The following is a 14,502-nucleotide window of genomic DNA, read 5'->3' on the forward strand; positions in this document are numbered from 1 at the left end:
CGTTAGACTTGCTCCAGATCCTTCAGCTCAAAAAATGAATTGCCCAGTAAGTTGATAATGAGGGAACCAGGGCATCTGTGACCTGAGTAAACAGTGCAAGCAACAGGGCATCTCCTTAACCAATAAGATTTAAGAATTGGGAAATAAACAGAGGAAAGAATGAGAAGGGTGGTGAATTACACTGGATAAATACAATATGAAATTGGGTACAGAAAGAGGAATAAAGAGAGGGGATTAAGTGAGAGAGAGAGAGAGAGAGACGAAAAAAAAACGAGGCAGCAAGGAAAAGTAAGAAAAAAACCTGGTAAAATTTATAATTTGACATTTTTAAAATCTCCCTGAAAAATTCAGAACTGAGACTCTGCTACTGTAATAGTTAATTTCTGGTGCTCAGGAGGTTGCAGTCGTTCACCTTTTTCATGCTGCTAAAGGCTACTTACACCAGTAGTGACAAGAGTTAAGCTACTGTGGCAAGTTTAATTGTTAATTAATGAAAAAATACAACAAGTCCCTAAAGGAAACTGGGGAGGCTAAGGGTTGGTTTCCTGAAGATAATAGTAAAGGAGCACAACTCCAAAAGCAACTTTTGGATATGGACATTTAACCGTACATTTGCTCCTGGCTTGAAGTTACTGTACTACTTATCCATGTTGGTGGCATTAGCTTTAATGTTATCTTAACAGCAAATTCTGGCTTAATGTTGCATATCCAAGTTACTTAAAAACAGTGGTTTTAGACAATTATTTATTTATGAATATATATGTTTAAAAATAAATTGATGTACAGGGACCAAACTTCATGTACATCAGTAGCAGGAGAGTAATCCTTTTTGAGAATTGAGGAGCTATGAAGTTGGTTCAACACAGAATCATCTGATTCTACACATTGATATCATTCTTAATACTGAATGTCAACCAAGGTAACATGAAATGTGTAGCTCCACTCGTGCCTAACCTTAATGTCTGTGAGATTTGTGATTGCGATGTGCATAAAAGTTATCCTTCCTTCTTGTAACCAGTACAAATACAAAGAAGCCTACCGCAAGCAGCTTGGCCACCATGTTGGATGTCGTGACGTTCAGGATGACCCCAAGATGGTTTGGTCCATGCACGTAGCCAAGATTCAGAGCGACAGGGAGTACAAGAAGGACTTTGAGAAATCAAAGACCAAGTTCAACATGCCAGTCGATGTGCTGGACATCCTGTTGGCCAAGAAATGCCAGAGCCTGGTCAGTGAAATTGACTACAGACAGTACCTACACAAGTGGACCTGTCTGCCAGATCAGAACGATGTGATCCAGGCAAGGAAGGCCTATGATCTGCAGAGCGATGTGAGTATTAATATTTTTCCACTTCATTAAAAATATTTTTGCAGTTATTACTTATTAAAATTAAATCACATATTAGAACAGTAAATTCAAGCCTCCTACTGAGATATTAGCAGCTTTAAGTAATTTATTTTTCAACTTATCTAAGGGAAGGAAATGTATCCTGACATTACACCATGGAATATTAGCACACACAACTGCTTAATGATTTTCTCTCTTGGTGATGTTTTAACAGAGGTGTCAGCCTGTGAAAGATAAATGGGCTAAATCCTATTGGAGGGGCATCTCAGACAAACCATTGAAACAGTATCATACATTAGTAATTTCAGAGTCATTGAGTTTTTTGAAACTAATGCATCAATATGTAACAGTGATGGGGGGCGGTGGTAGGTGGTGGCTACAGTAGACCAAAACGTGTGTGGGGATGAAGCGGCCCACAATTAACAACATCAAGTAACAACAACTTGTATTTATATCACGCCTTTAACATGTCCCAAGGTATTTCACAGGAGTTTTATCATAGAATCATAGAATGGTTACATCACAGGAGGCCATTCAGCCTTTTGTGTCTGTGCCAGCTCCCTACAAGATCAAATCCACTAGGACTACTCCCCAGCCCTCTCCCGACCATCCTGCTATTGCTTTTTCTTCAGGTGCTTATCCAGTTCTCTTTTCAAGTTAGGTTTGAATATGCCTTCACCACATTTTCAGGCAGTACATTCCAGTACCTAACACCTCACTGCGTAAAACGTTTTTCCTCATGTCGCCATTGGTTCTTTTGCTAGTCACCTTATATCAGTATCCTTTGGTTGTTGAATCTTCTGTAAATGGGAATCTACTCTGTCCCCTCAATGTTTTGAATGCCTCAATCAGATCTCCTCTCAATCTTCTCTTCTCCAAGGAGAACAGCCACACCTTCTCCAACCCATCCACAAACTAGTGTTTTTATAAAGGTTCACCATAACTTCCTTGCTTTTGTATATGCTTCTATTTATAAAATCCAGGATCCCATACGCTTTTTTAACCGCTTCTTCAGTCTGCCCTGCTCCATTCGATCCTTTGTGCATATATACTCCCAAGTCTCTCTGTTCCTGCACGCCTTTTAGAATGGCAGCCTTAATTTTGTCTTCCAAAATGTATCATTTCGCATGCCTATCAAACAAAATTTGACATTGAGCCACTTAAGGAGATACTAAGACAGTTTACCAAAACTTGGGCCGGGATTTTCTGGCCCTGTCGTGGTTGTACCTGCCACGGGGGGATTCAGCGGCCCAGCTAAATGTCCATTGACTTTTGGCATGACCGGGAAATTCCGGTGGCGGGCGGGGCCGGAAAACCCCACCCTTGGCCAAAGAGATAGGTCTTAATGAGCATTCTAAAGGGCAGTAACCCAGAGAGGCAGAAACGTTTAGGGAGGCAACCCCCAGAGTTTATGACCTTGGCAGCTGAAGTCACGGCTGCCAACGGTGGGGCGATGAAAGTCAGGGATGCCCAAGAGTCAGAATTAAAAGAACATGCAGTATTGCTGGAGGAGGTTACAGTAACGGACTTTCATGCACTTTACTGAAGAAGTTCAATTATCTGTTCTAATTGATCCGATTTTTAACTGTGCATTAATCTAACACAGAAGTTATCATTTGTGACCTATGCTTCTCCGGCTTTTCCTTTAGTTGCTGTACAAGTCTGATATGGAATGGATCCGTGGCTGTGGATGGATGCCCAATGGTTCTCTCGATGTTAAGAGAACACAGAGAGCCCAGGAGATCCTCAGTGAGCGCCATTACCGCCAGCGTCCCGAATCGTTCAGCTTCACCAGCATTGTTGACCTTCCCAGCCTAGTCCAAGCTAAAATCAACTCAGCGCAACTGAGTAACGTAAGATACTTAAGATCTCTTAATGGACTTGTTCTTTGCTCTTCACTTATTTTTAAATTGATTGTGTGTCATCTTTTTTCCTTTCTTGAAACTTCATAGACAAAATACAAAGAAGCCTGGGAGAAAGACAAAGTAATGATTCACGGCCTTCCTGACACACCAGAGATTTTGTTAGCTAAATCCAATGCTGCTAACGTTAGTCAGGTGAGTAAACAGAACACAGTTTTCTGCTGAAATGACTAGTAGGCATAAGGCATTTTTGGCAAAATCCATTTAAATACTGTTTATGTGTCTTTTTAAAGTCTTAAAGGAGGAGTTTGTCTTCTATCACACTGTGTTTAAGTACACAGCCCAAAAAATTATCCCAAAACAGGATGAATTTAGTAGTCCAATTCAAACAATAGTATGTTATACTGTTACTATTTTAAAGAGGTATGAATTTGTTTATTACAAATGGGTTAAAATTCCAGACAAAGGACTTTCATATGCAAAAACCAAGTGCTTTTATAGTCATCCCAAATAAACCCAAAAGTCAGCTACATCGGTCACTGGCTGCTAAAAACACCGGTGTAAAGTAGCAGCTACTGCCGTACTAGTCTTTATATCAATTCAGCCAGACCGATAAAATCATACTGCAATACTTAGATGGTAAAAAAATTTGCTACTGTCCTTCCTTTACAGAAACTTTACAAGCAGGGCTGGGAAGATGTAAAGAAGACCATCAACTATCGTGCTGACGCTATTGATATCCAGAGTGCTAAAGCTTCCAGGAACATTGCAAGTGACGTAAGTATAAAACCTTTGACTGAATATTGAAGTGTTTCATCACATGGACTCTGCAGAAAACTGCACCAGTCATTTCAAATGGATCCATAGAGAGCTGAAGCTCAAAAAAATCAACAACTGAACTTAGACATTTACATGATCATTTGTGCAGAATTATAAGTTATTTAAGGATTCAAATTCCGTATAGGAGAATTTATTCATTGCAACTAGATGGGAATTCATAACATCGTTCTCTCTATCATTGCTTTGAGGTTTAACTAAAGTGGACTCTGGTAAAACAGAAGTTTAGCATAAGAGTTTGTCTCAATGATGTTTGATCGCAGCGTTAACAACTTTAAACTGTATTATGGTAAATTGAGTCAATCTGACTGACAAACATGAATGTGGGTTGCCCTCAGATGGATAAATAAATATCACTGGCCTTCGAAGCTGTCAGTCTCAGCTGTCAGCACTCCCTAATCTTACAATTGAGAATTATTAAATTACACTTAAGAATATCAGTTGAATAGAGCACTGTTGCAAACAACTGTACTTGTAATGTACGAGGTACAAATGGAATTCACATTTAGCTTTTATCTTAATTTTTAACATCACGCTAGTTTCTGCATCCAGCCTTCCTGTTCCCTTATTCAAGTCTGGTTGACTGTACCTACAATTCTGAGAAACTTCACAAAAATCATTGAATGAAGCAACACCAAGTGCAGGAGTAGACAATCGTGTCCCCGCATGTTGACTACCATGGGACCTCCCGACTATCTTCTCCCACCTCCCCCACCCGCCTTCTACCTCACCCATTGGAATTTTCCCGCCCACCCACCACAATCAGACCACCCTTGAAATTAGGACCCCTCTCCCCACCCCCACATGATCAGGATCCCCCACTGGCAATCATGCAACTGCGCCCCCACAACCACCTTCAGACTAATCCTCACGCTGCACTCAGGACCCTGCCACCGTCCTCCACCACCCCCCCGCACCCCCGTCCCCCCACGGTCCCCCCTGTCCCCCCCGTCCCCCCCGTCCCCCCCATACCCCGTCCCCCTCAACGATCAAGACCTCCACCCTCAACGATCAAAACCTCCACCCTGAACAATCTCTCACACTCCCCTATGACACTTACCTGTTCTGGTAGGCTGTGGCCTTCTGAAGTTGGCTACCCAACTAATAGTTAAAAAGTGCAAGATAATCAGGAATCTTGTTCTTCTGGATTTCTCGATTTCAGAATAGCGCTCCCTTCCTGCACAGAATTTACCTCCGGGCTAAAATCCAAGGGAAGAATTTTCCCAATTGGGGGGGGTGGTGTGGGTGAGGTGAGGTGCGGGGGCGGGTGGGAGCAAGTGCGAACCTGATCGGCCCCCCCGATCGTGTGCGCGCTGCCATTTTACACGGGCAGGCCAATTAAGAAGTGCTCAGCACTCCTTGGGCGGGCGGCGGAGGAACTCCCTGAGTCAGAGCCTGCGTTGTTTTGTGCATGCGCGTGATAGAGCGCAGAATTCTCCCTGAAGCACCTCCGTGCCTCAGGGAGATTAGTTTAAGTTGTGAGAAGTTTAATAAAGGTGGATGAGGCTTCATGAAAGATGTGAAGGCCGCCTGGGCTCTCTGCCTGCCTCCCACCAACATTAAGGTTGGACGGGCAGCATTCTTAACAACTTAAATTACTTTGTTAATGGCCTTAATAGGCCTTTGACAGTTGGGCGGACGAGCAGCCGATGCGGCTGGGTGCCCACCGAACTGACAATCCAAATGACGCGGGGTGACATCGGGACGCACGCCCGACCTCACCTTGCCTCATTTTACGCATCGGCAAGTAGGCCCCGCCCCCGCTCACCGACAGGAAAATTGAGACCCAAGGCACAATAACATTTCCACTTTAGGTTAAAACACCAATTGAGATTGACATGTTTGTGCATTTCTCCCCAGTATTTATATAAAGCAATCTATCGCAAGCAACTTGGCCACCACATTGGATGCAATGACATTAATGATGACCCCAAGATGCTTTGGTGTATGCACGTAGGCAAGATGCAGAGTGACAGGGAATACAAGAAGGACTTTGAGAAAACAAAGACCAAGTTCAACATGCCAGTCGACATGCTGGACATCCTACTGGCCAAGAAATGCCAGACCCTGGTCAGTGAAATTGACTACAGACAACACCTACACAAGTGGACCTGTTTGCCAGACCAGCATGATTTGATCCAGGCAAAGAAGGCCTATGAACTGCAGAGCGATGTGAGTAAGAATAAGTTTGATCCTTGGCATGAAATTTTGCCTTCAATTATTTGTTTGTACGGAATGATAATACGTAATTTTAATAAATCTTGAGAGATTATTTAGAATACAACTTTAATTTGCATGGCGCAAAGTATTCCACTGTAACACCAGTCTTTGTTTGGTGTCTATATGGAATAACTATTATATGGTTACTGGGGAATTCTATAATTTTATCCTTAATCTGATTTGGGATTTGTACATGAGGAAGTGAGTGAATTGAGATCATCCAGAATCTCAGTGTCAATGGATGGAGTGTCAGTTCTGCGACTGGATTATAACTTGGTCAGGTACTTTAGAGAACAAAGGCAGGATTTTCCCTGTAGGCTTCTGAACCCCACCATCAAGCTCCAATGGGGGTCGGAACCTGCATTGTGTGGGAAACAGTTAATGTGATTTTCCCTGGAGTGCCCAATTAAGAGCAGGCTTGCTGTCCAATTAAGAATGGTGGGTGGGCTCTCAAAGCTGGAGGGCCAATCAGAAGCCTTCCAGCTTGAGGGGAAGCATGATGTTATGACAGGCAAGTAAGGGAGAAGGCACCTCAAAATGAAGGTGACCTCTCTCCAATTTTCTCCAAAATTTAAATATGTTTTTTGCAGCCAGACCACCACAGTGAGTTCATGCTCATTCTGACTGCAAACCAGCATTGTCAGAAGCCCAGAATCCATTGTGTTGCATTTTAACGCTCAAAGACAGATGGGGTTGAGGGCAGGTCAGAGTTTAAAATTTAAGAACTTTTAAACCCGCCTCTAATATGACCACTTCCAGCTTTAACTGAGGTAACACCCACTTCCAGGAGGCAGGTTGTATTTTAAAGAGGCTGACAGCCACTGATTTAACCTCTTTTACAGGAAAACCCAGTAGGTGATGAGCGATGGGGTCAGCTTTGGGGAGCAGGATTGCTCCCTCCTCCAATGCCTCAAGCTCCCCCACCCAACACCAATCAGTTCTCATCCCTGCCCCTTACCCCACAAAGGCCCCTTGGTCAGCGATTGGAGACCCAACTCCATTATCCTTCCCCACCTGCCCCGCCCCACCACTCCGGGGGTGGGGGGGGTGGGGGGGGTGGTAGTGGGGGGGTTTGGTAGTCTTTGACTGGACCCATTTAGTGATGCGGCCTGGTTAAGAATCCTGTCAATGGAAATATGTCAATCAGACTGACATCCAGGTGGGGACTGTGCCAAGGACAAAAGACACATACTGTGGAATTAAAACCTCACTTCTGGATTTCCCATCTGAAACTCTCCCTACTGGACCACTCAACCAATTATATAAACCACCCCTGTTAAAATCCAGCCAGAACTCAGCATTCCTCTGATATGGAAAACGGAATACAGAATAGGACAACCTAAGAGAAAAAAAATAATTTATTGAAATAATCTTCCTCCTTCAGGCAGCATGCCTTAAGAGGGCATTGGCAATCATGGGCTTCTATTGGACTGGTCCATGATTATGCTTGGCAAAGCATTCCAGTGGTTTGCTTGCCTTCTGCAGTATGGTTGACCAGGAAATTCTCCCACTCTTATCACCTGCCATCAGGCATGTTGGATTTACAGGCTGATAGCCAACCTGTTTGGCCACATTATGGCTGCTCCTTCCTTGGCCATCAAGATCTAGAGTGGGACGTGGAGTTTCTGGCCCAGAAATAGGGACACTACCCACTGTGCTTCAAGACCTCCCCACTGAAACGATGTGGGGTATTAATAAAGCTCTAACAGATAAACTTTATTAAGTAATTCAGAATTGGAAAAGATAAGCATTGATCATTTTCCTGTCATTTGGTGCAGATTAATTACAAATCAGATATGGAATGGATGCGTGGAATTGGATGGATTCCAACAGAATCCATAGATGTTAAGAAAGTAAAGCACGCCCAGGATATTATAAGTGAGGTAAGTGTAAGACATCCTTTTCATCATGTGATCAGCAGCATTAGATAATGCGCAAATAATGACAGTGCAGCTGTGATCATTTTGGTAAAATGGTCACTGACAGTCACATGCCCATGATTCAAATTGATATAATCCCCTATACATTTTACATTGATCCATATGTGTCCAAAATGTACAGACATCATTTTCAGCCTCACCTCTTGGATGGTAAATTGGCAAGAGTTATGGATCCCACAGATTTTCATTTAGATTGAGATCAATGACAGGTTCTTTATAGAATGGGTAATCTGCCAGAATACCACCCAAATGGCAAATGTGGAAATTGTCCCCAAGTGTCTTTACCACAGTTAAATGCCAAGTGGCCCGCTCTTTGCTGAATTTTAATTGCCAGATTTTAGCAAACTGAGTTGATGGGCAGAATTTTGATCTTGGCGGGTGGGCTCGGGGGGGGACGGGTAGTGGCGGTCGGCTGCGATCGAGGCCGGAAGGCAATTAATGCCCGCCCAGCGTGAAACACGAGCGGCAGTGCACACGCTGCTCGTATGGGGGTGGGGGGGGAGGGATGGTGATGAGGAGGGTGAGCGCGAACTTTGCGCATGCGCGCAATTGCGGGCTTGAGAATCTCCCTGAGGCACAGAGCTGCCTCAGGGAGTTGAAGAGTTTTCAAAAAAATAAATAAAGATTTGGAAAATGTAATAAAACATGTCCCCTCATGTGACTCTGTCACACAAGTAGGGACATGTTATAAGTGAATTTTTTAAAAAATTATTTCATTTTTATTTGATGTTGGAAACCTCATCCCGCCAGTGGATGAGGTTTCCAAAAAATACAAAGGCCACTTGGCTTTTTCACCTGCCTGCCAACCGTAAAGTTGGATGGGCAACGAAAAATTTAAGTTAATTGATACTTTAATGGCCTGAACAGGCCTTTTAATTGTCGGTGGGAGCGCTGTTGATTCCCGCACATGCCTGCTGACTGAACTATTGTGCGACTGCGCATTGATGTTGGGACACTTGCCCAACGTTAACCCATGTCATTTCATGCTCGAGCAGGCCGGGCATGTGCTGGTCCACTGAGGTGAAAATTCTGTCCGATAATCTTATGCTCACATAACATTCTATGTGTTTAAATATTAGGATATGCTGCAGGTAAACATCCACGTGCATGTTTTTGGAATTGTAAAAAGTCAGTGTTTTATAACCAAATGCAGAGTGAGTTAAAAAATGTATTCAAAAAATTCTAAAGCTCTATTAGCATTGCCAGCTTGTTATTATGTTACTGAATTGATCCCATATTGAACGTTGGTGAGAATGCACACCGAGATCTGTGCACAGTTCTGGTGTCCATCTTGTAAATAGGATGCAGAAGCATTCAAGAAAGCCCAAAAAAGTCAAGTCTAGAAGTAACAAAGGCATGGACAAGGGTGTCAGCAACAGATGAGCTAAGACAGGTGCAATTCCACTTGCCTGGATGAGTGCCATTCCAATAACACTCAAGAAGCTTGACACCATCCAGAAGAAGCTCCTTTGATCAGCAACACATTCACCAAATTCACTCTCTCCATCATGATGCAAAGTGAGAGCGGTGCGTATCATACCCAAGGGGCGCTGCAGCTACTCACTGAGCCGCCTTTGATGCATCTTCCAAACCCATGACCTCTACCACCTAGCGGGACAAAGATAATGGACACTGAAGTTCCCCTCCAAGTCAAACACCAACCTGACTTGGAACAATACCATCATTCCTTCACTCTTGTATACTTCAACCAATCACCCCTCTCTCTTCTAAACTCCAGTGGAAACAAGCCCACTCAGTCTAACCTTTCCTCATAAGGCAGCTCACTCATTCCAGGCACCAATCTAGTAAGCCTCCTTTGAACCACCTCCAATGCATTTACACCTTTCCTTAAATAAGGTGACCAAAACTGCACACAGTATTCGAAGTGCGGTCTCACCAATGCCCTGAAGCATAACATCCTTACTTTTATGTTCAATCCCTCTCGTAATAAAGGATAGTATTCCATTAGCCTTCTTAATTACTTGCTGTACCTGCATACTAACTTTTTGTGACTCATGTACTAGAACACCTAGATCCCTCTGCACCTCAGAATTAGGCAGCCGCTCTCCATTTAAGTAATACTCTGCTTTTTTGTTCTTCCTGCCAAAGTGAACAACTTCACATTTTCCCACATTATACTCCATTTGCCAGATCTTTACCCACTCACTCAACCTATCTATATCCACCTGCAACCTCCTTATGTCTTCTTCACAACATACTTTCCTACCTATCTTTGTACCACCTGCAAATTTCACTACCATGTCGTCACTCCCCTCAACTAAGTCATTGATGTAAATCGCGAAAAGTTGAGGCCCCAGTACAGGCCTCTGTGGAACACCACTCATCAAATTTATTAATAACTTCCATTGTTTTCAACAGAGAAATTACCGCACAAAAGTGGAAAGTCTCCCGTTTACCCCAGTGACCGACAGAGTTGATTACGTTACAGCTAAACAGAGTGGGGACATTCTGAATGATGTGAGTACATGTTCTACTGCTTCCGATTACATTATGTTTCCACAATGTAATGCCTTCTTGCTGTTGTTTCTCATAAGTGCTTCCTTTCGATGTTTAGATCAAGTACCGTGAAGCATGGCATGCCAGTAAGACAAAGTACACGCTAGCCGATACGCCAACAATGGTTATGGCACGTGATGCAGCTCGAAACCTTAATGAAGTTAGTACTGCATGGAAGTTTCAAAATTTTATTTTGAACCCCAATGTGTTTGTGTGTCAAACAGATTGACGCACTTGTTAGGTTTTCAGAATTTTTAAAACGATCCGCATTACTTACATCAATAAACTCTAATTTCAATATATACACTTAAAGTTAACACAATAGTCAAATAGAACCTCTTCAGAATTTTTTTAAATTATAGATATCTTCAGAAAATTTCAATTTTGATGCAAGACCCATTTGTTCTGTGATCTACCAATCAAAAATGCCTACGATCAACTGAGGAAACCAAGACCTAAATATTGTTATTTTATGATGTTACCATTACATACTTGGCTGTAAAACTTGTAAAGTTTCTATGAACAACGTGAGTGTGGCATGTATAATACAAGGAGGTTCCCAGTTTAGAAGGGGGAGAAAGATACAGGCTTTGCACCAATGCAGAAAAAAATTGGAGTTCATATGTGGGAGTTCTGAACCTACATCTAAATGACAAGAGAGATAAAACAAGAGGAATGCCCATTTTACCTTGTAAATATTGCTTCCTGAGAATGCAATTTGGTCAATAGGAAATTAATCAAAGCGACCACTCATAGTTTCTGGAATTTACAACAAAAGGCAAGCCATTTGGCTCAACTGATCTCTACCAATATTACGCTCCAGATGAGCCTTCTTCATGTAGCCCTATCAGCATATTCTTCTTTTCCCCTTACTGTAATTAGTTTAATCTTAAGTGCATCAATACTCATCACCTCAACTGCTCCCTTACTGTAATTAGTTTAATCTTAAGAGCATCAATACTCATCACCTCAACTGCTCCATATGATAGTGAGTTCTACATTCTAAACACGCTCTGGAAAAAAGCTTCTTTTGAGTTCCTTGCTGGATTTGTTCATGACTATCTTATATTCATGGCTCCTAGTTTTGGTTTCCCCACATGATGCCCCTGAAATAATGATTCTTATAGACTTCTCAAGCAAATCCAGGAGCCCCTAACCTGCATTAATGTCAATAGTGTTAAATCTCAGTGGAAATTGACCAAATCCTATTTTATCCACAAGTCTTGGCACATCATGAAGAAGGACAAATGGCACTGACTGACTTGTAACACAGATGTGAAATGGATTTTTATTCCTTTCCTGTTAATAAAACAAGGAATTGCATGTATCACAGCATCAGCTGCAGAATTAGAGAACCTCAGATAAAATAGTTCAGAAAGGTTGTAGATATGTTTTCTGCTATTTAATACTCTATGCCAAGTAAATTGAACATTTCATCTTCATTTGATTCCCAGTGCTTTAGGGTTTTTGTTGACCCCAACATGCTAAAAAAAACTGCTCTGATTTATTCCCCTCCCGTAGAACACAGGTTCTAAGGATAACCCTGGCCCAAGTATTCCATCTTTGACAAGTTAATAATGTATTTATCAGGACTGATTTGTGTCATCTTTTGTCTAATGCTTACATTGCGTTCCTTCCATTTAGAAATTGTACAAGGACGGTTGGGAGAAGCTAAAATCCAATGTCACTATGCCAGCCGATGCAGTATCAATCTGTCATGCCAAGTTGACACAAAACATACAAAGTGAGGTGGGTCTTGTTCAGAACAGTAATTCTATCAGTTAATTACCTGGTTACACAAGTATCTCAGTGAAAAGTTGAGTAATTTCTGTTAAGAAGATGTAATGGTTAGACAGTCACTCTGTTGCACCATAGAGTGATGGTTTCTGGACAAGGTTACAATCATTGAGCAATATGTCCAACTGAATTGGCTTTTTCTGTTATTGGAATTCCCAAACTGTGATAACCTATGTATTACTAAGTAGTAGGTAATGCTACAAGTAAAATAATGAAGCCTGCTTTATAAATTGTTCATGATTACTGATTATTCCTTTAATGCAGATTGGCTTCCACTACTTCAGTTTCTCTTTTTCTCATCTAATTGTTCTGCAGCTAATTGGTTATACCTCATTGCCTTTTTTCACTAGCTAAAATATAAAGCTGAGCACGTCAGGCAGCGTGGCCATCACATTGGATGCCTTAACGTTCACAATGACCCCAAAATGGTTTGGTCTATGCATGTAGGCAAGATGCAGAGCGACAGGGAGTACAAGAAGGAATTTCAGAGAACTAAGGCCAAGTTCAACATGCCAGTCGATATGCTGGGCATCTTGTTGGCCAAGAAATGCCAGACCCTGGTCAGCGACATTGACTACAGACATTACATACGCCACTGGACCTGTCTGCCAGACCAGAGTGATGTGATCCAGGCAAAGAAGGCTTATGAATTGCAGAGCGATGTGAGTATTAGTGCATTAATGATTCATGGGGGACACTAGCATTTCTTTGGGACCTTGCCAATTTGTCCTGGGTACCTCTATCAATCCTGCCCTGTTGAACTACTATTTGGGGATGGCATAAGGTGACGCAATCTGGTACACCTGCATTGCTCTGTCACCATCAGTCGCTGTACCATTAGTCTAATGGCCAGACTAAGACCTGCTGGATAGGGGAATTGAGAAGGATTCAAAAGCAGAATGTATTTCACTTCAGTTTTGCTATTTTTAACTTTACCCTTGTTCTCATTTGTCATTCTTTTCTTCTTAGTACTTGTATAAGTCCGATCTTGAATGGATACGTGGTTGTGGTTGGATTCCCCTGGGTTCAGTCGACCATAATAAAGTGAAACATGCACAGGCAATATTAAATGAAGTAAGTGTAGCTTTTCCTGTATGTTTTGGCACTTCACTGTTTTACTAGAGTTTTTCCATACTTTTCATTGGCATAAAATGTTTTTTCATTGACACTGTCTTTTGCCTCTTTTCATTTTCAGAACGCGTATAAAGAAAAGGCTATTGCCAACTTTGCCAAGTTTACCTCAATTACTGACCCGCCAGAGGTGGTGCAGGCTAAGATAAATGCAACCAACTTCAGTGATGTAAGTGTCTCTCAGCATTTTACAATGAGCACCTAATGCATTTTGGAATTGTAGTTCAGGAGGGCAGCCAACATCACAGGAACAGGAATGTCAATGTGCCTTGTATTTTGATACAACTTGAGGAACAAGTTGATCTTTTTCTGCCTATCAATTTTACATGTTCGTATTTTTGTACTGAAAGCCAGATTTTACTACTAAAAACCATATTTTCAATTTGTAAATACATAGCTCAAGTTCAGCTAATTTAACCAAGGTGGCTAATCCTTCAGGAGGAGAATCAGGAAGCAATCTTTTCACTCAAGGGATACTGAAAATATATAATTCCCTCTTCCAAGAGGCTCTGGATGCAGCAGCATTTGGAGCTGTCAAGACGGAGTGATAGGTTTTTGTTAGGTAAGGATATCAAGAGCATGGAGCAAAAATGGACAAATGGAGTTAGTATAGATCAAGCAGCAATTATCTAATTAGATAATGGAGCAAACTTGATGGGCTGAATGACCTACTCTTCTTCATAATGTTATGATCTTAGACCAGACCTCCAAGTTTTTGGTGAGACCTGGATTAGGGCAATAATATTTTGTTTAATGTAGACAAAAAATTGAGAAGATCAAAAAGCTAAAACAATTTACAATATCTATCCTATACTCTAACATTCAGGGTTAATATGAGGTACATGTAAAT

At 41.9% G+C, this 14,502-nt stretch overlaps 1 protein-coding gene across 42 annotated transcripts in view; it reads left to right on the forward strand.

Moving 5' to 3' along the window:
- neb (nebulin) overlaps positions 1-14,502 on the forward strand; it is a 284,616-nt gene that overhangs the window by 148,292 nt on the left and 121,822 nt on the right. For all 42 annotated transcript variants that reach the window (XM_041201321.1, XM_041201334.1, XM_041201338.1 and 39 more), the window contains 12 exons: positions 1,019-1,330; positions 2,998-3,201; positions 3,301-3,405; positions 3,883-3,987; positions 5,908-6,219; positions 8,046-8,150; positions 10,587-10,685; positions 10,783-10,884; positions 12,369-12,473; positions 12,872-13,183; positions 13,491-13,595; positions 13,717-13,821. In XM_041201321.1, coding sequence (XP_041057255.1) covers positions 1,019-1,330; positions 2,998-3,201; positions 3,301-3,405; positions 3,883-3,987; positions 5,908-6,219; positions 8,046-8,150; positions 10,587-10,685; positions 10,783-10,884; positions 12,369-12,473; positions 12,872-13,183; positions 13,491-13,595; positions 13,717-13,821 — 1,971 coding nt within the window. The remainder of the gene's footprint in view (positions 1-1,018; positions 1,331-2,997; positions 3,202-3,300; positions 3,406-3,882; positions 3,988-5,907; positions 6,220-8,045; positions 8,151-10,586; positions 10,686-10,782; positions 10,885-12,368; positions 12,474-12,871; positions 13,184-13,490; positions 13,596-13,716; positions 13,822-14,502) is intronic.

This window comes from Carcharodon carcharias, chromosome 12 (genome assembly GCF_017639515.1).
Source record: "Carcharodon carcharias isolate sCarCar2 chromosome 12, sCarCar2.pri, whole genome shotgun sequence".
Classification (NCBI taxonomy): Eukaryota; Metazoa; Chordata; class Chondrichthyes; order Lamniformes; family Lamnidae; genus Carcharodon; species Carcharodon carcharias.